The 25810-nt window shown below is 47.4% G+C and overlaps 1 protein-coding gene across 7 annotated transcripts in view; it reads left to right on the plus strand.

The window, feature by feature from the left end:
- The window catches only part of RAD51B (RAD51 paralog B), a gene marked incomplete at its 5' end in the record, with an annotated part of 322766 nt that overhangs the window by 108732 nt on the left and 188224 nt on the right, over nt 1–25810 (plus strand). For all 7 annotated transcript variants that reach the window (XR_014515144.1, XM_083457496.1, XM_083457495.1 and 4 more), the window contains one exon: nt 20886–20982. Coding sequence is in view for 6 of the 7 variants with exons in the window: in XM_083457496.1 (XP_083313622.1) it covers nt 20886–20982 (97 nt within the window). The remainder of the gene's footprint in view (nt 1–20885; nt 20983–25810) is intronic.

A 25810-nucleotide genomic window follows, 5' to 3' on the forward strand; every position in this document is an offset into this window, starting at 1 on the left:
CTGCCTTCTGGTTTTCTCCGACCATTTCACCAAGATGGTGCACTGCGCTCCCTGTCCATCTGTACCCACAGCCAAGGAAACTGCTCAGCTGTACCTTCAGCATGTCTTCCGCCTGCATGGCCTACCTGAGCGCGTGGTGTCCGACCGGGGCGTTCAGTTCACATCCCGGTTCTGGCAAGCACTACACCGGACCCTCGGGACGGAGGTCTGCCTCTCGTCAGCCTACCACCCACAGACCGATGGCCAGACGGAACGGGCGAACGCGGTGCTGGAGCAGTACCTCCGGTGTTACTGCAGCTACCAGCAGGATGACTGGGTCGACCACCTGGCATTGGCGGAGTTCGCCTACAATAACGCGGTGAATGCGTCCACCCAGCAGACCCCGTTCCAGGCCAGTTATGGTTATCATCCACGGCTGTTTCCAGAGGTGCTGCCGACATCCGCAGTCCCGGCGGTGACGGAGTGGCTTCAAGAGCTCCAGTCCCAGCAACAGCTTTTGGTGGAGCAACTGCACCAGGCCAAGGAAGCGTACAAGGCCCAGGCCGACCGCCACCGCCAGGTGGGGCCGGAACTTCGCGTCGGTGACCTGGTTTGGCTCTCCACTCGCCACCTCCACCCCTCTCGACCTTCGCGGAAGTTGGACGCCCGCTTCACCGGCCCGTTCCCTATCGTAGACCAAGTCTCTCCTGTGGCATTTCGTCTCCGGTTACCCGCAACCCTGAAGGTTCACCCGGTCTTCCACAGGTCCCTTTTGAGTCCGGTGGCCCCACCCGACGAGTTCCACCCGAACCGTCCCCGACCGCAGCCAGTGTTGGTTCGGGGAGAGCCTGAGTACGAGGTGGAACGCATCCTGGACTCCCGATACCGCAGGGGGAAGCTGCAGTATCTCATTGACTGGAAGGGGTACGGACCGGAGGACCGTTCCTGGGAACCAGCGGCCAACGTCCACGCACCTGCCTGCCTCCGAGAGTTCCATGCGACGTACCCCGGCAAGCCGGGTCCGGACCCTCGGTTGAGGGGGGGGCCTGGGAGGGGGGATGGTGTGATGGCCTGGGATTCCGATTCGGAGGATGAAACAGAGGAATCCCGGCCTGCACAGGAGTCCCCGCCTCCAGGGCCGGCTGAACTGGGGCCAGGCCTAGATGCTGAAGAGCCTGCACCTGTGGCAGTGCATCAGGAGCTGGCCCCAGGTGAAGCCCTTCTGGCCCCAGAGAGGCTTGACGACTCAGTGGCCACAGGTGAGCCTCCTCCAGGGCCCAGTAACCCTTCGGCCTCTCCTGATCTGCAGAGGTTTAGAGCAGAGAGGCGAAGGGAACTGGTTGCCCCCAGGAGGAGTGCTCGCCTTAAGGCCAGAGGAGGCGGGGCTCCTGGGGGCCGGGACCGCCCCTGGCCTTAGAAGAGGATAAAAGCCCAGTCAGCCCGGCCCCAGGTTGCGGGAGCAACGTCGTTGTTGGCTTCGGACCTTCCTGCGTTCTTGATCCCTGCTCGGCCTCCTGTTCCTGACTATCCGGTACTCCTGTTCCCTGCTCGGCCTCCTGTTCCCGACCATCCGGTGTTCCTGTTCCCTGCACAGCCTCCTGTTCCAGCGTTCCTGTTCACCGCCCGGCACTCTGCCTCGGACCTTGCCCCTCTTCGTGTGGACTTTGCTACACCCAAGGTACCTTACCCCCGGGGCCAGCACAAGTTTCCTTGGCTGTGGGTACAGATGGACAGGGAGCGCAGTGCACCATCTTGGTGAAATGGTCGGAGAAAACCAGAAGGCAGGTACAGCCACGAGACGAGGGTAAGTCCACTACAAAGTCCAACGAAACCGTGTGCCAAGGGTGCGGTGGAACTGGCAATGGCTGAAGTAGGCCGGGGGGTCGCCCGGTAGGTCCCTTGGCGCGCCGGCAGACATCACAACCAGCGACGTAGCGAGCCACGTCAGCCTTCAGGCGGGGCCACCAAAACTCTCGACTGACCAGATGGGTGGTCCGATACCGTCCAAAGTGCCCCGCTGCTGGGGCATCATGGGCCATCCGGAGAACCTCCAGCCGTAGTGGCCCTGGCGGGATGTACAAACGACCGTGGTGCATCAGAAGGCCCTGATGCAGGACCAGCCCCGGATACTGTGGGCTGGACCCTTCAGCCAGCTCCCGGAGTCGTTCCTGGGCCCAAGCGTCGACCCGCTGCTGTTCCCGCACCCGAACCTGCAGTGGCTGCGCCTCCTGGGTGGCCAGGAATGCAGCCGGAGGTAGGATCGTGGTGGGTTCTGCTTTCTGTACCGTGTCTGCGTTGTCGTCAGGTTTCCGGGACAGGGCATCCGCCTTCTGATTCTGAGAGCTAGGGATGTAGCGGATCCGGAACTGGAACCGGGAAAAGAACAACGCCCACCGGATCTGTCTTTGGTTCAGCTTGCGGGTGGTCTGGAGGTACTCCAGGTTCCGGTGGTCGGTTCTCACCTCCACCGGATGTCGTGCCCCCTCAAGATGGTGGCGCCAGACCTCAAAGGCTACCTTGATGGCCAGTAGTTCCCGCTCCCACACAGTATAGTTACGCTCCGCTGGTAGGAGCTGGCGGGAATAGAAGGCACAGGGCAAGAGTGGCGCTTCAGGACCAATCTGTTGAGACAAGACGGCACCGAGAGCCGTACTGGAAGCGTCGGTCTCCACCACAAAGGGTCGAGAGGGGTCAGGATGTTGTAAGATTGGTGCCCTCTGGAAACAGGCCTTCAACCCCTGAAACGCCTCCTCTGCCTCCTTGTCCCAGGAAAACGGCGTCTTTGGGCGCAGTAGCCGGGTCAACGGGGTGGTGCGATGAGCATAATCAGCGATGAAGGTCCGGTAGTAATTGGCGAACCCCAGGAAACGCTGTAGGTCCTTGCGGTTCCGGGGTGCCGCCCATTCTTGAACCGCTGTCACCTTCCCCGGGTCCATTTGCACCCCATCTGGAGAGAGCCGGTGACCAAGGAAGTCCACAGTCCGCTGATGGAACTCGCACTTGCTGAGCTTTGCGTACAAACGGTGCTCACGCAAGCGCTGCAGCACGGTCCGGACATGTCCCTCATGGCGAGCCGGGTCACGGGAGTAAATCAGTATGTCATCCAAATACACCACCACGTACTTGTCTAACAGGTCCTGAAACACGTGGTTGATGTAGCGTTGAAACACAGCAGGCGCGTTGCACAAACCGAAAGGCATAACCAAATATTCGAACTGCCCGTACCGGGTCCCAAACGCTGTCTTCCACTCATCCCCGGCTCGGATCCGAATCAAGTTGTAGGCCCCCCGGAGGTCCAGCTTGGTGAACACCTGTGCCCCTTGCACCCGCTCCAGCAGCTCCGAGATAAGGGGCAAGGGGTACCGGTCTGGGACGGTAATTTTGTTCAGGGCTCGGTAATCATGGCAAGGGCGGAGTTCCCCACATTTCTTCTTAACAAAAAGCACCGGCGCCGCGGTGGGCGAGGTGGAAGGCCTAATGAACCCACGCTCCAGGTTCTTGCGCAAGAAGTCCTGCAAAGCCTCGCGCTCTGGCTCTGTTAGGGAATATAAGCGACTCACTGGTAAAGGCGCTCCGGGTTGGAGGTCTATGCCGCAGTCAAAAGGCCGATGCGGCGGCAGCTGGTCTGCCCCCCGTTCCTCGAACACGTCCTGGTAGTCCTGGTATACGGCTGGGAGCGTGGGTGCTGCCTCCTCTGAGGGCGCGGCCGCCAGCGTTCCGGATTGAGCATGGGAACATGGGTCTGGGAAGTGCACGGTCCGTTTGACCCAGTCAATCCGAACGTTGTGGGCCTCCAGCCAGTCCATCCCGAGCACCAGGGGGAAGCGGGGCATAGAGGCAATGTCCAAAGTTCGCAACTCCCGGTGCTGCTGGAGACACAGGACCAGAGGCTGGGTCTCCTGAGTAACGGCACCTGAACGCAGAAGTCGTCCGTCAATCGCTTCCACCTGGACCGGTACTGGCTTGTTCCGAAGTGGCACCTGATGATGGGCGGCAAAAGCAGCGTCCATATAGGAGCGGGTTGCCCCTGAATCTACCAAAGCATGGGTGAGGATCCAGGGCCCACCTGGAGGGTATAAACGTACCGAAACCATAAGATGTTGCAAGTCCATTGGTGTGGGCCCATTCTGTACGGTTTGGGACCCCCGGTAGCTAGGGCCATCAGCTACTGGGGTTGGCGGTTTCCCTGCGGCTGGCGTTTCTCAGGGCAGGACCGAGCGAAGTGTCCACTTCCGCCACAGTAAAGACAGAGATTTCCATCCCGACGCCGCGCCTTCTCTGCGGGGGAAAGGCGTGGCCGCACTGCCCCGAGCTGCATAGGCTCCTCCGTTAAATCAGTTGTGACCGTGGGGCTGCCGGAAAAAGCTGGTGCCGTGAACTGGAAGTGTCGGCGACCCCGGGCCTGACGACGATCCTCCAACCGGTCGCCTATTTGTAGACTCCGTTGAATGAGAGTGTCCAGCGTGGTGGGGCGTTCCATTGTGGCCAACTGGTCCAGTACCTCGTCCGAAAGCCCTTCGAGATACTGGTCCCGCAGTGCCGAGTCATTCCAGGTCAAGTCCTGTGCCAACAGCCGGAACTCCGTGGTATATGTGGCCACCGTGGACTTGCCCTGTTTCAAATGCCGAATCGTCCGGTTGGCTTGACTCTCTTTCTGGGGGTTGCCGAACGCGGCCTCCAAACGATTGCAAAACCCCGTATAGTCTGCCAGCAAGGGGGAGTCTTGCCTGAGTAGCGGCAACGCCCACTTGGCCGCCTGGTCCTTTAACAAGCTAATCAAAAAGTGCACCTTGGTACGGTCGTCAGGAAAGTTCCGGGCTCGCCCCTGAATATACAGTTTGGCCTGGGCCAGGAACATGGGAAAGCTGGCCGGGGCTCCATCAAATTTCTCAGGCAAAGCCACTGGGTACTTGCCCGGAGCCGGGGCGTCGGCCCCAGAAGCCGGTAGGGCTTCCAAGCGTTGCTGAAGTGCCTCAACCGCGTCACTGAGCTGCTGCACGGTGTGAGACAAGGCCTGGTTCTCCTGGGCCAAAGCCACCAGTGCAGCCGCCTGTTCCGCCATGGCCTCTGGCTCTTCCCGAACGCACCCCGACGAAGGGGGAGTGCGGGAGGTGGCGGGAGCAAACTGTGCTGGTCCCGGGGGTAAGGTACCTTGGGTGTAGCAAAGTCCACACGAAGAGGGGCAAGGTCCGAGGCAGAGTGCCGGGCGGTGAACAGGAACGCTGGAACAGGAGGCTGTGCAGGGAACAGGAACACCGGATGGTCGGGAACAGGAGGCCGAGCAGGGAACAGGAGTACCGGATAGTCAGGAACAGGAGGCCGAGCAGGGATCAAGAACGCAGGAAGGTCCGAAGCCAACAACGACGTTGCTCCCGCAACCTGGGGCCGGGCTGACTGGGCTTTTATCCTCTTCTAAGGCCAGGGGCGGTCCCGGCCCCCAGGAGCCCCGCCTCCTCTGGCCTTAAGGCGAGCACTCCTCCTGGGAGCAACCAGTTCCCTTCGCCTCTCTGCTCTAAACCTCTGCAGATCAGGAGAGGCCGAAGGGTTACTGGGCCCTGGAGGAGGCTCACCTGTGGCCACTGAGTCGTCAAGCCTCTCTGGGGCCAGAAGGGCTTCACCTGGGGCCAGCTCCTGATGCACTGCCACAGGTGCAGGCTCTTCAGCATCTAGGCCTGGCCCCAGTTCAGCCGGCCCTGGAGGCGGGGACTCCTGTGCAGGCCGGGATTCCTCTGTTTCATCCTCCGAATCGGAATCCCAGGCCATCACAAAAGTGGTGCTTCAGGTTAAGAACAGTTTCAGGTTAAGCACGGACCTCTGGGACGAATTAAGTACTTAACCTGAGGTACCACTGTATGTGCTTATTGACTCTATCCTGGGCCTGTTGTTGTTCAACGTCTTTATAAATGACTTGGATGAAGGAATTGAGGGGATGCTCATCAAATTTGCAGTTAACACCAAACTGGGAATCATACAATCATAGAGTTGGAAGAGACCACAAGGGCCATCGAGTCCAACCCCCTGCCAAGCAGGAAACACCATCAGAGCACTCCTGACATATGGTTGTCAAGCCTCTGCTTAAAGACCTCCAAAGAAGGAGACTCCACCACACTCCTTGGCAGCAAATTCCACTGTCAAACAGTTCTTACTGTCAGGAAGTTCTTCCTAATGTTTAGGTGGAATCTTCTGTCTTGTAGTTTGGATCCATTGCTCCGTGTCCGCTTCTCTGGAGCAGCAGAAAACAACCTTTCTCCCTCCTCTATGTGACATCCTTTTATATACAGTGGTGCCTCGCAAGACAAAAAGAATCCATTCCGTGAGTCTCTTCGTCTAGCGGTTTTTTCGTCTTGCGAAGCAAGCCCATTAGCGGATTCGCGGATTAGCGCTATTAGCGGTTTAGCGGCTATTAGCGGCTATTAAAGGCTTAAGGGATTAGCGGATTAGCTGCTAAAAGGCTATTAGCAGCTTAGTGCCTTAGAAAAAGGGGGTGGGGAGCGGAAAAAACCCCCCAGGAATCGCAAGACATTTTCGTCTTGCGAAGCAAGCCCATAGAGAAATTTGTCCTGCGAAGCACCTCCAAAACGGAAACCCCTTTCGTCTAGCGGGTTTTCCGTCTTGCGAGGCATTCGTCTTGCGGGGCACCACTGTATTTGAACATGGCTATCATATCACCCCTTAACCTCCTCTTCTCTAGGCTAAACATGGGAAGGGTAGCTAATACCACAGAAGACAGAATCAGAATTAAAAATACCTTAAAGACTGGAGAGCTGGGCACAAGCTAACAAAATGAATTTCAATAGGGACAAATGTAAGGTTCTGCACTTAGGCAGGGAGAGCCAAATGCACAAATTTAGGATTGGGGATCCATTCAAAACTGTTGTTAGGAACTTCCTATCAGTCCCTGCATGGCTAACGGTCAGGGATAATACGAGTTCCAATCCAAAACATCTGATGTTCCACCCCCTGATGTATAACATTCTATAACTATTATGTCTGAACGAGGCAGGAATGTCCAAAACCTGGTTTGTAAACCTCCATGAAACTGTACAGGCCCTGCATTAGCCTACAATACATAGTTCAAGGAACCTGCCTAAACTTTGGAACTAAAGAGTATTCAGTTAGGAAGCACCCGCTCTGAGCTCAATTAAAACTTAGAGTTTTTTTAATATACACTTTCCACAATTAGTGTTGTGAAACCATCATAAGAGCAAAAGGTCCCTAATTAAGGTAAATGTACACATTAAAATACTTGGACTCTCTTCCAAGCTCTCCTGAATTTCTCTTCAGAAGTTCACTCTTCACAAAATGTGATTGCTTATCTCCACCCAAAGCATGTTACTGCCTGAATCTTATGGAATAACCCCCCCCCCCCATCATGGATGTCTTTGGGGAACAGCTGACAGACCTTTCCTTCCACAAAGTCAGCTGACATTTCAGCTGTCATCAGATTTCCCATCCATATCAGCATTGGAACACTTGAAGAAGCTGTCACTTGGGGGTTTAGTTTGGTCTGTCACAGAGGTCAACTACAGTTTACTCTCTGGTTTTGAACAGTAGCTTGGGAATTATTTTCCTAAGCCATTTGAATGTCTAGAAATGGCAGAGAAAGTGTGATTTGATTCTAGGATGTATGAAAGATCGCTTGACTTGCCTAGTTGCCAAAGTTTGTGACAGTAGGAATGAAGAGTAGGAGCAGAAACATGACTCACATCTGATTTTATTAATGTTTTAAACCATGAAGAGACTGCTAACTTTTAATTAATTCCTTATATCTACTCAGAATGTAAAGGAGGGAGAAAGAAAGGCAAAAGCAGCGACTTTCTTATAAGTCTAGGATGATTTGGAGGCATTCTAAGAAAAAGCAATTATTGCATAGATGGAAATAGCAAGTCTCTCTATTTTCATATGAAAGCTGATACCAGTAACATGGGAACAAACCCCCTTGTAGCATGTAAGTGAAATTGTCAATGCCCTTATGACGGGAGAAACTTACTCAGAAATTAAATTGTGGAAATCTTTATGGGCAAGATGTCAAGTAAAATATAGTTTATAAGATCTCCGTCATAATCCTGGGCAAAAGCCAATAGCTAAGGGGATTTTGCCTTATTAATTTTAAAAATGCCAAACTGTTTTCTAGTTGATACATGTTTGGCTGATCTTTGAAGAACAACATAGATAGAGGCATATGTTGTGTTTTGCAGTATAGCAGAAAAACTAGTGCCTTTGATGAAGACTGCAGTGTTTGGGCTGTTTCTTGTGGGGAGAAGCAGTCCTTGAGGTCTTGGGGTCCTGTGCACTTTCAATTGAGCCCAGAAACTGATTGGTAGCCAGTGCAGTTGGGTGAGAATCAGTGCAATATGCTCAGATCTTCTGGTCTCAGTAATCTGACCACTGACTTCTGCAGTGGCTATAGTTTTGAACTCTCTTTAAAGGCAGGCCCACATATAACGCATTGCAACAGTCCTAACATAAAAGTTACCAGAACACAGATTTTTGAAAGTCGATTATCCCTGTACAGATAGCATTGCATCTGGGCAGCCAGTTGAAGCTGGTAAAGACACTCCAGCTTTGTTGCCTACTTACTGCTTCTCCAGGGACGCGGGTGGCGCTGTGGGTAAAAGCCTCAGTGCCTAGGGCTTGCCGATCGAAACGTCGGCAGTTCGAATCCCTGCGGGGTGCGCTCCCGTTGCTCGGTCCCAGCGCCTGCCAACCTAGCAGTTCGAAAGCACTCCCGGGTGCAAGTAGATAAATAGGGACCGCTTACTAGCGGGAAGGTAAACGGCGTTTCCGTGTGCGGCTCTAGCTCGCCAGAGCAGCGATGTCACGCTGGCCACGTGACCCGGAAGTGTCTCCGGCCAGCGCTGGCCCCCGGCCTCTTGAGTGAGATGGGCGCACAACCCTAGAGTCTGTCAAGACTGGCCCGTATGGGCAGGGGTACCTTACTGCTTCTCCAAGCCCTTCCTTACAAAACACACACACACACACACACACACACCAGAAAAGACACATCTGTCAAGTGACTATGTGATCCGTAGTTTTTTTATGCCCCACTTATGTTTCAAGGCATCTTTCATGTAGCCACCTCAGTACACCACATAATGTGAGAAAGTAAATAACTTTTCTATAATGTATAGAAACAGCTGTTCATTGGAGCAAAAACAGCATCAAGATTAGGAAAACAGAGACATCCTGGTAACTTTCCTAACTTTTAGAGTTAATGAAGCTCTATTACAAAATATAGGGACGCGGGTGGCGCTGTGGGTAAAAGCCTCAGTGCCTAGGGCTTGCCAATCGAAAGGTCGGCGGTTTGAATCCCCGCGGCGGGGTGTGCTCCCGCTGTTCGGTCCCAGCGCCTGCCAACCTAGCAGTTCGAAAGCACCCCTGGGTGCAAGTAGATAAATAGGTACCACTCCAGCGTGAAGGTAAATGGCGTTTCCGTGTGCTGCTCTGGTTCGCCAGAAGCGGCTTAGTCATGCTGGTCACATGACCCGGAAGTGTCTCTGGCCAGCGCTGGCCCCCGGTCTCTTGAGTGAGATGGGCGCACAACCCTAGAGTCTGTCAAGACTGGCCCGTATGGGCAGGGGTACCTTTACCTTTATTACAAAATATGCAGGCTATTAATCACTATGACTACCCATTAGCCCCACTATCAGAATCAGTCTGTCTCTTTATACCCTGTGCTGAGAATCCTGAAGCAATTGTGCTTATGTTCTGTGTATGGATTTCCCATTGGCATCTGGCTGGCCCCTGGAAGAGCAGGATGCTAAACTAGATGGGCCTTTGGTTTGATACAGCAGGGCTCTTACGTTCTCATTGGACTCTTTCTTTGTGGGGTGTTTCCCACTTGTGCTTCAGTGAAGTTTGGAAATGGAACAACATGAGCTAGCCTCCTTGCTAAACAAGTTAATTAGGATTTATTTTAAAATATGACAAGGCCTTGTTGGCTTTGGAAAACCATGAACAGCTAAGTGAAGTAATTTATCTAGAAAAGGGCCATATGAGTCAAGCTAATGCCATAAACCTCAAACTAGCGTAACCAGTAAGACAATCTCTTTCATACAAGTTTGATTTTTATATATAATGTATATACATGCCCTCTCTATTTTGTTAAGAACCATCCAAATTTTGTGTGTTTGTTTTGCTATCTGTTTGCATACAGCTTTTAAAGAATTTATTTCCCCAAAGTAATTTACAAGCTACATGTCATGAGCACAATAAATTACTATATAAGGCCATATAAAGCACCACAAAAATATAACTTGTAGTGAGCATTACGGTGTATCTGTAATTACAGGTGAAGTTAAAGTTTGCAAATGGCTGCTTTCACTACAGTGAAAAATCTTTTACATTTACACTGTGTTTTACAAACTTAAAAAATTGTGCCATGAAGTTTCATCAGACATAAAGTATTAGGTGTTAGCTTTTCTTTAAATATGTATTCTGGACTCTATTAGACTTTTTAAAATTATGCACATACTATTTGCGCAGAAAGATCACATTGCTCTTTATATACCATTGATCACTGCACTCTGCCTTTAGGAATTAGTCCTTTGTTATTGTGGCATCTACCCTTTAGAATCCTCTCCTCTAGAATACAGCAGTCCCCCATTTACAAGCTTCCAATAGGTGCACGACTGTGTATACGTGCATCGGGTCAAACCCAGAAGTGACCCAGAAATGTCATAAAGACATCACTGAAACGTCACAAAAAGGGTGGAGTGGGGCGCTTGCAGTCTTTTTCAATTATACACAATTTCACCAGCACGTGTGGTGCATTGGATTGTAACTCCCACATAAATGGGGAGCTGCCTGTATTAGGCAGGCACTATCTCTGTTCTCTCTCCCCCTGCTTAGGCAGGTATTTTGGTGTAAGCTCTCTCTTCCTCTTTGACATAGGGAAGGAGAGTGGGACTTGTGGATTTCTGAACAGTAGCCATGCAAACTTTCTAAACATATGGGTAGGCGTGTCTAAATAAGAATGTATTCAGCGATTTTGAAATCCGTGGTTAAAACTAATGCAGTTTTGAATGATTCTATCTGCCATCTTAATTTGAAAATGGCGTCCATTTCCATCCTGTCATAGATGAAAATCTTGATGTCAGGAATCATTATGCAAAATTTGCTTAGAATCAAGATGGTAGTCGGCTGTCTTGATTTAAAATGGTGTTCAGTTGCATTGGAACGTAGGCGAAAGCTTGCTTCTTGATCTTAGGAACCATCATACAAAGCTTGGTTACTGTATCTTAAGAGGTGCCCAAATGCATAGCAAACAGACAAACATCAGTTCAAAACATATAATTGGTAAGAATTAATCAGATGTGATGTTTCATGGTTTTACAGTGCATTTCTGCAAAGCTTGTATGCGGGGGGGGGTGTGTGTGTGTGTGTGTTATGACCCCCCCCCCCCCAATTCTTTAGGTGTGTGCATATGTGCTACATTTAGAGGTGGATTCCTGCCATAAAATGTACCTACACGTTGTTTCATATGACACAGTTACTATTGTACAACCTTACGGTACGGCCCACATCTTAACCATTTGAGGGCCACAAATTGTCCACAGTTTAAAGTCTTCCAGCAATCATCACTAGACTAGGAGCACGGAGCTATAGAATGCAGCAGTCCAATAGCATTGTCAACTGTTTGGTTTTCTAACATAAGCACACCTATTCAGGAGACTGTGTGCAAAATAGCTTCCTCCCAGCTCAAGCTGTCTGTAGTGAAGAAACAACACCCTGTGTAATTTCCCAATAAAACATTTGCATCTTCTAAATGAAGAGTATCTTGACCAACCAAGTACAGTACAGATTTGCTCTATACAGACTGTCCATTCTGCTTTAGATAGTTCACATTTTTGGATGGAGAATCTCCATTCAGAAATCTGTGCTTTTATTCACAACTTTCTAGAGGATAGGAAAAGCATGTTGAAACTAACCCCTAAGCCCTGGGAGTCTGGCAGGATGTGGAAGAGGCAAGGCAATCTGATCCGCCCTGGCCTTTGGGGATGTCTTGCGCATGTCTCTGCAAACAGGTTTGTACAGGCTGCAAATGCATGGGCTGTTTGGATATGAAGCAGTCCCTCAAGGCACGTAGACCATTTTTTGGTGGAGTAGAACAACACGGGGGGCAGGAGGGTAGGTTTTGAAGGTTACATTTGTGTTGGCTGCGTTCCTTGCTCATAGAGGAGGAAAGGCAATACCCTGAGGCTATTTCTGGGTGGTGGTAGTTTCAATTTGAAGACATGTAGCTGCTTGGGAGCAGCACATTTTTGTGTGTTGTTTTGTGTTTCCCCTGCTTGTTGTAGAACTCTTATTAATTTCTTGTGATTATTTTTAAGCCTTTGGCACAGACTTGCATCCAGTCTCTGCACTTCCCAGAAAACGCTTAAAAGCGAATTGCATAATGTGGTATTTTCCCTCTCTAATGCAGAACTAAATGCAGAGGCCAGTTTGCGCTGGTGTTTAATCCCCCCCCCCCCCAGCCCTTTCCTTGTCTTTGTCTTCTGGTGTGCCTTCTTCAATTGCCCTTGTTAGGGAAGTTGTTTCAGAAGCTGCCTTCTGTCAGTTCTGTGCCATAGGGAACCAGGGATACAGGGAGTGCAAGACTTAGTAGGGTTGAGACCAGGTATGCAACATGAAGGACAAAATCTGTTGCAGACAAGAGTATGAATTAAACTTCTTAGGGATATGCTCAGATAAGTATGCAGGTAGGAAGCAGACAGAAGGGGTGGGCAAATGCATTAGGATGCATGCAAGTTAGAAGACAGGCAAGGAACAGGCTGGAAGAGACCTGGAGCAAGACTAAGGAACTACGCAAGCAAGATCTTAGTCAGCTTGAAGCATTTATAGGTAGGTCTGGGAGAACCAATGAACTGCTTGGTGAATGGGCCCATGCTTGTATCTAGAGGACCTTCAGTGTCCTCAAGTAGCTCACATTGTAGGGCATCAGTGTACAGTGGTACCTCTGGTTGCGAACGGGATCCGTTCCGGAGGCCCGTTCGCAACATGAAAAGAATGCAACCCGCAGTGGCGCATCTGCGCATGCACGGGTGGCGATTTGCTGCTTCTGCGCATGTGTGTGACATCATTTTGCGCATCTGCACATGCACGAGCGCTGAAACCCGGAAGTAACCCTTTCTGATACTTCCAAGTTGCCGTGGGACGCAACCTGAAGAAACGTAACATGAAGCAAACGTAACATGAGGTTTGGCTGTACAAACCAGGAGGCTCCTTATCAGAGCCCCAGAAGTTCCCCGCACTTTTTATTTGGTGACAAAGTAGCTGTAGGGAAAATTTGGGCTGAGGTCTTGGGTAGACAGTTGCTTCATCTCTTGGGCCATAGAAGTGGAAAGCCCAACGTTGTCCACAAAAGCTTTGCAACAATTAATTGTGGAACCAATCACACAATTTAGATGGTGTGAGTGGATTGATGTTTCTTTTTTGTAATCTCATGTGGGTAAGGTAAAGGTAAAGGTACCCCTGCCCGTACGGGCCAGTCTTGACAGACTCTAGGGTTGTGCGCCCATCTCACTTAAGAGGCCAAGGGCCAGCGCTGTCCGAAGACACTTCCGGGTCACGTGGCCAGCGTGACATCGCTGCTCTGGCGAGCCAGAGCCGCACACGGAAACGCCGTTTACCTTCCCGCTAGTAAGCGGTCCCTATTTATCTACTTGCACCCAGGAGTGCTTTCGAACTGCTAGGTTGGCAGGCAATTTCATGTGGGTAGGCATGATCATTATCCTAACACGCTAGTAGCCATTTTAAAGGAAAAAGAGAGACTGGCAGTCAATAGCTGCCACCATCCCCAAAATATATTGCGTTTGTTTCAAGTGACCCTGGATTATTTTAAAAATTGGGAGGAATGAAGTTGATGTTGTTTTCCAGTCTCACTCCTGTTGAGGTGGGCTGATTCAAGTAGTTAGCTATTTATGTGACTTCATGCCCATGTGCCACAGGCAATTTTAGCTACTTTACTGACAACCTACATTTTCAACACTGATACAGTTGAAAGCCAAGTGAGTCATGTGGGCATTACAGCACTACTCCCATTATAATACAGTAGAACCTCAGCTTACGTCACCCTCAGGTAACGTAAACTTCAGGTTGCGAAGGCGGCAAACCCAGAAGTATTTTTCTGGGTTTCGCCGCTTGTGCATGTGCAGAAGTGCTCTATCATGCCGTGCAAATGCGCAGAACAGGCACCTCCGGTTGCGGAAACCTCGGGATCCAACCGGAGCTCCAGAATGGATCCCATCCGCAACCAGAGGTACCACTGTACTTGAATCATCCCAGCAAGCATACTCCCATGCTTGCAAGACATATATATATATATATATATATATATATATATATATATATATATAATAATAATAATAATGATACCACCTGTATGGCATCTTCTTACACTTAAATGTGGCAGTTCAGCAGTAAAACGAAAGTTTGGGAAGTATGCATTAAAAACCCCCAAACCTATATGTTTGTAATTCTTGCACTCAAGTGTTGAATTTGGCTATGCAGATTTTGTGTCTGGAGCTAGTCTTGGCCTATGCATGCTGCTGGACTTGGAAGTGGGTCCAGTGTACTTCTACTTCCTTATTAAACCATATTGTGGAATTGCCATATTTAGTCAATGTGGGTGCAACTTTTCCACAATTTTATGAACCCTGAGTTTTCAATCAAAGGTGCTAGAGTTTAGTGTTCTAATAAGTGGTCTGCTCAGGATGAGGTTTTGTTATTAGGATGCAGTATTATTTATGTGAATTGTTTATGTGCTATGGAATATAATCGCTTCAGTGCTATTATCCTGTCCAAACTGAGAAAATCTAGTAGCATCTCACAAGAATATGGAAATGTGGACATTATGACTTGTCTGGTGAATTTCAAGGTTTGTGGTTTACCATATGCTGGAAAAGCAATCACATGCTTCCCTTTCAACTACCTGGGGATTAGTGGGTGTAAATATAGATGAATGACAGCTAGAGAAGTAATGGGCTAATTTGAGTGAGGCAAAGCCTTTTGAGTTGTATTGTTTTGGAAGTGAATAAAATACTCCTTTTTCCATTTTGGCCAACACTTCTGAGAGAACACTGGAGATTGTTGTGAGGCTCTGAACAGTTCCTCCAGCACCCATCTTCTGTAGAAAACTCCCAACTCCAGTGGAACTGGCAAGAAGGCGCTCTAATGCTGACAGTGTTATTTCTGTGATTATAGCAATTGGATACGTTCTTTTGTCTGAAAGTCTGATATTGTAGGGTTGAACTATTGCCTTGAACCTAGCTTTTCTCATTATAAACACCCATCCATGTGATTGTGTAAAGATCACCAATTCTTTTGAAAGGTGCTAATATCACAGTGATTTACTGTAAGCCTGGATGAGGTAATGGGCAACTGTTCAGCCATGTGTGGCAAGCTGTTATTAATGCTCATGGAGCAGATTTTACCTGTAGAGAGCCCAGAGCCAAAGGAAGTTGCTAATCCAATGTCTAGTCTTAAGTTATGTGTTGTCAGTAACCCCTGCCTGTCATTTGCAGCAGGTGCAAGGCTGAACACAGCTGCTCTCCCTGCGCTCACATACTGGCCATTGCCCCAGCTCAACATATCAAGTGCATCGCTATGATGTCCTTCTCATGATGAGTTGGTAAATGGTTTCCTGGTGTTCTTAGCAATACTGTATGCAGTTGCTTCTTCACCAAAGGATAGACTTCAGGCATTGTTCGTTCAACTAATTATCAGCAGGTCATAGAACACAGCAGCGCTGCTTGCTAAGTGCGCTGACATTTCTGGGCCGGAGAAACTCATAGCTAAGGGTTTTGAGATGCACAATCCCTTCTGCCAAATAGGAATTAAGTTGTTGCCCTAGAGAAGATTAATAGAAAATAAAATTAAAATAAAAAAACAATTCCTCTGCAGCATGCTGAGTAACTGTCCTGGCCATATGAAAATGACTGCTGCTTTTACCTCATTATCTCTGCTGTGTTGCTGGAGTGCACTAAAAACAGCAAGAAACATGTAGGGGAAAGCCATTTTGGAGTCATCTAAGTGTTTTGTACTAACTCTCCCAAGGCAATGGGAAGCCTTTAATTAGTGTTTTCCTAAATGCTGCTACATGTGAAATGGGGAATTTTGCCCTGTTCTCATAATAGCCATTTCATGTGAGGTTTCCCCCTTCCCCTTAATTCCGATGCATTCCAAAGCCTCTGTACCTTTGCTGGTTACTGATTGATGGTTCTGTACTATGTTCCCTTTAATTTTGCAATAAACCAACAAGGAGGTTGAGACCACAAGTTTACAGAAAATGCCTTATTTACTCAACTAGTTTTACAAGGATGACAGAGTAATATTTAGTAGTTTCAGTGTGGTCCTGGGGAGGGCAGAAGATGTATTTGAGAAAAGGCATTGCAAAAATAGCTTGCTTATTCCTTTCTGTAGAAGCAGCCATAAATCAATTTCTGGGACACCTTTCTTCTTGAAACGCCAGAGACTACAGATTTACACAAAGTGTGCATTTAAACCAATGCAGTTGTATATTGGTGTCTTATGTTAGGCTCTTTAAATTGTTGATTTTGTAGTGTGCTTTCAAAAAACAAACAAACAAACAACCTACTGAACACAGAAAGGCACTGAACACAAAAAGCACACAATGGCATAGTGCAATGTTTATAGTGGAGCAAATGTGGGATGACCACATCACTCATGGGTTCTTTTGACATTTGTGAATAATGTAGTCAGTGCAAATATCTGCCAATAAAAACTTTATACCATGCCATAATGTGTAAGTGTGCACAGACATGTACATTAATCTCAAATATGTCCTATTCCTCTTCTTCACATCTGTTTCTGTTGGATGTTACTTAACATTTCCGTCTTCTTTGGCTCTGCATTAGGATTTTGAATCTGGAACTGGCATACTGCTGTCAGTGGAGACTGCATCGATGCTGAATCTGCTGTGGTCCTAATCCCATTAAACCAATGTGAATATGGAATAGGTGAATAGGTGACTCCTCTTACACGGGGGTTACGTTCCAGGCTCCTGAGTGCATAAATGAAATTGCGTAGAGTGGGGAGACCCTCTAAACACCCTTTAAACGTGAACTCTGCCACTTTCTCTTCAATCCACACCCAAAATACCCACAACTAGAATTCAAGTTCTGGTGCTGGCAGGAGGCTGGAGAACATGTGAGAAAGTGTCTGCTGTTAGGCAGGGAGGCTGAGCAGCATAAACAAAGCCCTGCTGTACCTCCAGTGTCTTTGGGGCTTCCCCCCACCTTCACTGACATTCTCTTTGGGCTCCGGGGAGGGTCTCCTCGTGAGCCATGAGGACTCTGCAGGAAGTGCACTTTAAGAGACTGAGGCAGGCGAGAGACCACAGCCCAGCTTACTAGTTGATCAGGTGAAGATCATGGGATTTGTTAAGTCTGGGAGGAGGTTTGTGGCCACTTAGCTTGATTAGGCTCAAGACAGGTGAGGATCACATGCTTCATTAAGGGGAGAGATACAGCTACTCAGCTGGAACAAGCTCAGGTGCATCAAACAAGAATGGCAGGAATAAAAGGGAAGCAAGGTAGCAACTCTTTGTTTGCTGAACTTTCACCACTGATGGTCCACGGTTTGGTTGCTTTGGGAACTCCAATGGACTTTGATTTTGCGACTGACTAGGATTCCAACCCTGGATCTTTTTCAGAGACAGGGACCTGGTCTTTTGGGTTGACTTAGAACCTTTCTCGTTGCATTGGACCTGAAGCTGTAATTGAGCATCTGACTCATCTCTAGCATTGCCCTCGGGACTGTGAGCACTATCGGGACTTACCTCAGAGTACGCTGGGGTTTGGGACAAGCACACTCACTGGCTTTGAAGAAGAAGAAGAAGAAGAAGAAGAAGAAGAAGAAGCCTTTATTGTCACTACACCACCTGTGTGCAGTGAAATTAAATGAGCCCCCCCTCCCATACACTCAGTCTTGTTCACACTCTTTGTGCTTGTTGGAAGTCAATTGCACCACTATTTTTTTTTTCATTCAGCAGCCCAACAGCCCATGGATAAAAACTGTTGGTGCGGCTGACTATACTTCTGTATCTCCTGCCTGAAGGTAGGAGATTAAAGAGGTGCTGGGTGGGGTGTGAGTCAGCCCTAATAATTTTCCTTGCTCTCCTGAGGCAGCAGTCTCCTGCTGTCATCTGGCAAACTCAGAGGACAGCCCATGATATGTGCTGTATTCACCACCCTCTGTAGGGACTTCCTGTCCGTGGCTGTCAAACCAGCATACCACACTGTAATACAGTATGAAGCCTGTAATATGGTAAGAAGCCTTTTGTGAAACCTGTAAATGTAGGGCATGAACCAGGCCTTTCTTTCCATGACCTCCAACTTAGTGTGGATGGTGCAAATTACCTCAATTGTGTCAAGCAGGAGCAGCTTCTAAGCATTGCTTCACTATTGCACAAATACATCATGAAGCATAGCTCATTTGGAGACCTTCAGGAACCCAGAGAAATCTGTAGTGGATTTTTTTAAGTAAACATGAAAATTTGTGGTGAAATGCAGTTTGGATTTCAGATATCTGTGGCAACTCTAGACTTAAAGGGTTTACATTAGAGTCTAAACCAGTGGTGGCCAAACTTGGCCCTTCAGCTGTTTTGTGACTACAACTCCCATCATCGCTAGCTAAGAGGACCAATGGTCAGGGATGGTGGGAATTGTAGTCCCAAAATAGCTGGAGGGCCAAGTTTGGCCATCACTGGTCTAAACAAAAGAAAAGATGTTCTGAGAGTGTAAAAGGCTATATAGTACACTTAATGGAGATCACCATCTTAGCCCATGTTTAATATATTGTTGTGCAGGGAAGGTTTGGTAAAATTAGGGCTTTGAAGTTCTGGTTGAGCTTTGAACTTCCTGTTCATCCCCCAATACCAATCTACTCTTGCCCTTTTTTTTTCCCTTGGTTAGCCTATGGGGTTCTGATGTTTACATATAACATGCCTGTATTATCCCATCAAACTCGTGAATTGCATTATGTTCAATTTAATTGTTGGTGGTGGTACATTATCCAATTAGCCACTTCAGCTAGCAGAGGTGGTTCATCTCATGGTAACAAAAATGGGCAATCATTCAGTAGATTCAGTGGTAGCAGTCAGGGTAGCTCTAAGTTCAGCATTGTTGATAAACAAATACACACCCCAAAGTGTGTGAGGTGCTTCAGAGAGCAGATTGGCAAACCATTCTGTAAAGCACCACCTATCCTCCAAATGCCGCTCCAGTGATGTTTAATGGGAGGAGAGGGGTGCTTCAGTCTGCCATTTCACCTGGGCTGCCTGTCACTTATACTGCTTGCTTCTCGTCTGCCTGCCTGCTATTCTGTCACTACGCTGGAGTTTCCCTGGTCACCTATTGGTAGTCAAGGAAACTGCAGCATGACAACAGCCTTACAAATTTATAATATGTGTGTGTCGCTGTTTCATCTCTTTAAATAAAGCAAGGTATCTTGCCTCCTCCAGACCAAAAGGATGATCAGCCTGCAACATTGCAGACACATAACATATTGAACTGTTCTTTATTCCATCTCTGTACACTACCTACCACAGAAGCAGGGGTTGGATCAAGCATGTAGGCTGGTACAGGCATGCTAAGAAGGTGGCAACCTGATAGAGGATCAGTCAGACGGGAAGCTATAGGAGGGACAAGTAAGCCTGGCAGAAATACAGATGTACAACTATGAACTATTGAGTCTGGGTTTTTTGCCCAGGCAAAGGCTCAGGCATGAGCTAGAATTAGTTACACTATACAGTTTATAGCCAGGATTGCTCAAGAGGAAACTGGTGGTGAGGTGCTGGAGCACAGCTGTCAACGTTTCCCTTTTTTAAAGGGAAATTCTCTTATTCTGAATAGGATTCGTCGCAAGAAAAGGGAAAAGTTGACAGCTATGTGCTGGAGCTATGTAGAAAACAATACTCTACCTTCTTGCTCTATCTGTAGTTCATAACAGCAGATGGGACCCCAGTGCATAATAGATCAGAAGGCTTCTAACCTGAATCTTGATAGATCCTGAGAGAATCACTCTCTTGAATAGACAACATGGAAATATTTGGTGCTCCAGACTATCACGGTAGCAGCAATTCTTACACTAAGCCAGACCATTGATTCTCTCCAAGCAGTTCTCTCCAAGCTTTGACAGGAGGCTTTCCCTGCCCTAGCTGGAGATACCAGGGGCCTCTGACATTTTGCATACAAAGTAGGTGCTCTAACATTGATCTACAAAGATGGGATAGCTGTGGTGATATTTTGTTTCCATGGTATTTTATTCTTTATTTGTTTTTAGCCCAGACTGACTGGGACTAGCAATGTCATCTTACCTCACTGGCTCTATACAGCATGCACTTGAAATGATGAGGTGGCCCAATTCAGTTTGTCGCATTCACTAAATCTGTCCAGTTTTTTAAAAGTCATGCATCACCCTATATTCTAAGCTTAACAGATATTCCAGGATCCTCACTGTATATACCCATCTGACTCTTAAACTGCTTTCTTATTTGCTTTTTTGAATTTTATGCACACCCGCACCAACCGGGCCCTAAACACTCATCACTTCCCATCCTGGCTCCTACATACTTGTTTTCTCTGTACCATTGCTCCTTTTCAACAAAGGCATCCCTTTCTCGTACCTGGGAGATATGAGGTGTAATGTGAAGCCCATAAGTAATCTGAAAAGATTGCTTGAAAGGATTTGCTTTCTGCAGCAGTCTATTATGATGCTACTATAGTTGATCCAACATTTCTAGGAAGGAATTGAAGTGGTTGAAAATTAGGGTGGGTGTTGAGGGTTGCCTGTCTGCCTATATACATTCCAATTCTTCTCTGAGGTACCACTGTATATTCTTCTTGTAATTCTAATACTTTTTCCTTCTCCATGTCTGTTTGCAGGTTATCTTGACGAATCAGATTACCACGTGGCTGAGCGATGGCCTTGCTGTACAGGCAGACCTGCTGTCTCCAGCTGATGACTTCTCTCTGTCTGAAGGTAAGCAACCCTTTTTATTACAGTTGAAACTTGACCCTGACACAAATCTCCACTACTACTCGTAAGTCTCTTTTTCATATTTAAGTAGCAGTAGAAATATGGTTATTTGACCTAGTGTAAGATGTAGCTAGAATTCAAAGCCCCTTTCAAACAACTTTTAGAGTTTCATTCTTTAAGACCAGTAAATGGTATTGATCTGCATGCTGGAACCTTAGAAGGGTTTGTTTACCCCACATTTTGTATGGTAGCATGCTTCAAAACATTGCTATGTACTTACCAACCTGGTGAATTACAGAACCTTCCCATCACTGTTAGAGGCAAGGTAGTTGAGGGAATAGTTAGGTCATTCTGCTGATCTAATGTGATACAGGAACACGAGGCAATGACCGTAATTATCAGCTACTCAAAAGAAGAACAAGTTGGCTCTGTCGGATAAAGAATAAATACTCATGTTTCTGCAATGATTTTGTTTCACATATTGTATAGCACAGTGCAGACCTAAATACTTCATTATGCTGTAGAAACTTGTGTGTGATGTAACACAGCCTAATTTTGTTAAAAACCTGCATCAGATAAGGATATGGAAATGATGCAATTGGTGCACTATCTTCCATCTAACCATGTGCACCTATCACTATAGTATCAAATTATTTACTATCTTAAGTCTTTTATAGCTTTTACCCTTACAGCATGCCTATTGTAGAACTGGGGCAAAGTGAAATTGCAAGAGTCTGTGACAGAATTAAAAGCAATTTTCTGAGTCCTTTACCTTATCTGTGATCTATTCATTCAAACGATGCATCTTGCAACTCGCATTAGGAAACAGTTTCACAGAGAAATAGTTGAAAGTTGTGCTCTAGTAATATTGACAAGGAATTCAATAGAAACCTGATGGCAGAAAGTATGACTATATATTATGCATTACTTACTCCTAAATAGAAAAACTTCCTAAAAGCAATTAGAAAATTCTGCTACTAGTATGCTGTTTTCTACATTGTGATTCAGTACCTGCTAGCAGGCTCCAACATTGTACTAGGAACTGCATATACCTTCCATATATGGACATAGTTTGAAACCAAGGATCACTTTGCATATTATATTGTGTGCATACAGTAAAGTGTATCGCATGTGTATGAAAAATCCATGTTTGTAAATGCAGGTATTATGCAGAGACGTGTGCTAGGGAGCTGGGACAGGCCATGGCTCCCTGCCATAGGTACACCCAGCTGCAAATATACCATATTTTTCGCCCTATAGGACGCACTTTTTCCCCTCCAAAAATGAAGGGGAAATGTGTGTGCGTCTTATGGGGCGAATGCAGGCTTCAGGAAGCTCTGCGCAACCCTCGGGAGACCGGCTCTGAGGGTTGCACAGAGCTGCCTGCAGTCCCTGCCTCAGTGCAGCTCTGCACGGCCATCGGGAGCGGGGCGCGAAGTCCCACCCGGCTCCCGATGGCCGCGCAGAGCTGCCTCCAGTCCCGGGCTCAGCGCACTTCTCCCCATCGCCAGCCCCACAAGCTCGGGGGACAGCGGGGAGGCAGAGCACGCCTTCCCGCTGTTCCCAGACCTGGTTCTTCCAGCCCTGCACCTGGGGGGGAAATAAAATATTTTTTCTTTATTTCCCCCCCAAAAAACTAGGTGCGTCCTATGGGCCGGTGCGTCTTATGCTGCGCAAAATACGGTACTTGCTGTTCTGTGATGTTTTGAGTTCTAGGGATAATATAGGTATTAAAACAATGTCAAAATCAATTCTTTCTTGATTTGGGAGAATATGTCTATAACAGGCTGAGGGTGATGAGGGTACGCTTTCATTCCACAGCCTCTGCTGCTATTTAAATAGAAAGACCGGTTGCAGGACTAAAATGTGCAACAAGTCTAATTCAGTATAAGGGAACCAGAATGGGTTTCACACATCTTCAAAAGAAACTAGGAAAACAATTTGCCCAGACTTCTTCTGACCAGCTGCCACCCTCAAATGTTTACCTATAAAAGTCGGATTTGTTATGTTCATGTTGGCTAGATCTAGTTTTAGACTGTGTTCAATTTTCTTTTCTTTCATGTGGGATAATGACTTTGGTCATACGCAAGTGGAGTGACAATTTACCTTTTCCTGGAATGTCATTGCAACATAGAGATGTAGTAATTTATGCAATAAAGGTGCCCTTGTGAAGGCTGAAGGGATGCTAGCTTTACAGTTTGCCTCTCTCCTGGGCCCAGTGCTTTTCTTCTAGAAAAAAAGGCGCCTGTACTCACATGAAGTTGTTACAGTTAGTGCCACACATTTAACCAGCGCTTTTCTTCTAGGAAAAATTGTGCTGGTACTGCGTACACTTGAGTACCCCCAGGAAAAAAGCACTGCCAGGGCCTATAAATCATTCTCTTTTGCTCTCAAGAGCTTTACCTGGTGATATTATAGCTACACATCTCTTTTAGCGCTTTGATAAGTGAACCTCAGTGATTCACTGAATTCAACAAGGCTCGCTTTGGCACAGGAATTTGGGCTGTTAAATAGACTAGAGTAAGTTTGGGACAAATTGCTTCTTGAACTTCTGTGTTCAGGTCAATGTATAGCTTCTGCTATTTCCACTTTAGTAGCTTTTATGTCCTTTCTGTGAGGACCCTGCATTGGATGAGTTTTTGTGCCTTGGAGCTGAGCTAAGGAAGATAAGAGGCCGTGGCAGTGGTGCACATATCACCAGCCAAAGAAACCAACAAAAAACCATCCCTTAATTCCAGCATATTAGTAGTAGTAAAGGTAAAGGTAAAGGTACCCCTGCCCGTACGGGCCAGTCTTGCCAGACTCTAGGGTTGTGCGCCCATCTCACTTAAGAGGCCGGGGGCCAGCGCTGTCCGCAGACACTTCCGGGTCACGTGGCCAGCGTGACAAGCTGCATCTGGCGAGCCAGCGCAGCACACGGAACGCCATTTACCTTCCCGCTGGTAAGCGGTCCCTATTTATCTACTTGCACCCGGGGGTGCTTTCGAACTGCTAGGTTGGCAGGCGCTGGGACTGAACGACGGGAGCGCACCCCGCCGCGGGGATTCAAACCGCCGACCATGCGATCGGCAAGTCCTAGGCGCTGAGGTTTTACCCACAGCGCCACCCGCGTCCCATACTACTACCATAGTAGTAGTAGTAGTAGTATTAATGGTGGTGGTGGTAGTGTTTCTATGCTATCCTTCCTCCCATATAAGCCCCGCTCAGTTCATAACACGGCAAAGTGCAACCAGAACTGCTTTCTTATTTTACATCCAGAAACATACTCTAGCCTTACTGGATAGGGAGGAAACTAGGCATTTATTATCTTTAAGCTCTCTTCTGTCCCTGCTGTGAAAATCAGGCAGCAGGTCACTGAAATGGTCAGCTGAACCCAAGACACACTGCCTCATTGTATGACTCGCTAGTAGAGTGTGCTGGTGCTGATGAACTCCAGCAAGAGTGGAGATTGGTGGGGTGTGGAAGGAAGGGAAAGAAACAGAGAGAGAGAGAATGAAATAAACAAAAGGAAGGAGAAAGGAGAAAAAGAGGGGAATAATATGAATGCAGCTGTAGAGAGACCTGTGGATAAGCAAGATAAGACATGGGTAACACACACCCTTCCTTTCGGTTGGGGGGGAGGGTTGTATAAAAATGTCACTTCCAGTGACCTGATTGAGTATTTGTGGCGATCACACAGGGCCCCTGGACATTTGACGGTCTATTGACCCTGTGCCACCACTGTGATTGCTTTCTTCGCTGCCACCAACCCGTTTCTCACGGGTACACATGGAGTCCAGTCAGTTGGTAACATTAACAAATAATCAAGTTTATTTTATAGGCGTGAACAAGCTTATGGTTTCAGTCAGTTTTTCTTGGCAGTTTCTTAATCTTAGTTCCTTAACTGTCTTATTCGTTCCTAACAACTTCAAACTGATTATCCCAACTATCTATCTGACTCCACCTAACAATTCCTCTCACAACACAACTCAACCAACTCACAGACTATTCCTCCCTCTTCCTTCTCCAACTCCCCACTCTCAACTGATTTTCACACAACTCCCCCTCTAACCCTAACTCCTCCTACCAGTTTCCACTGGCCAATCACATCACACTCCTTTTAACCCTTTCCCTATGACCCACCTAGGAGGCAAACGTCACAGTATTCATCCTGATTTGTTTGCAAAAAAAGTTTGCAGCAAGGCTAAAAGACTTCAACTCTATTGAGCATCCATTCTGTTTATGGGGAGGCTACATAGCACTGCATCAATAAGTTGTTATCCCATACATTCTGGTGCATTTCCCCGTTACTGCAAAAAGCAGCAAGGGAGAGTATGCACACTGTAAGGTGCAGGTATGCAGAGAGAAGATAAATTATGTTGTGAGGTGCTGAGAGAAAAGGGGACTAACAGAATGGTTTAAAGAAATAAAAAAACTGAAAGAAAAAGACTTTTCTTTGGTAAAAGTAGTGACACAACCCTCACGTGTTAGTAAAAAAAATGTTCACACTTGAATTCTACATCCCTGAGCTACGGTGACATGTACTAAGCTTAACAAAAGTGCTGAGCACAAAGAACTGAGCATTTGCTTGGTTGTGATCAGTTCTTTAAACAAGCATCTCAAGCATAACGTGTTCCAGCGTGTTAGAAACTTATATGTACTTGAGGGAATAATCACATTTTGACAGTTGCTGAGTTTTTCTCTTCATTGTTATAGGCACAAAGTCTTCAAATCAATTGCAAGCTTCTTTTGATGATAGCAATAGCCTCTGTGCGTCATTGGGGGTATGCTCTAAAAGATTCATAATTTATCAAATATCCAATTTTGCTAGAAAGTTTTAAACAAGTCATAA

This window comes from Podarcis tiliguerta (assembly GCF_965153285.1).
Source record: "Podarcis tiliguerta genome assembly, chromosome: 1".
NCBI lineage: Eukaryota > Metazoa > Chordata > Lepidosauria > Squamata > Lacertidae > Podarcis > Podarcis tiliguerta.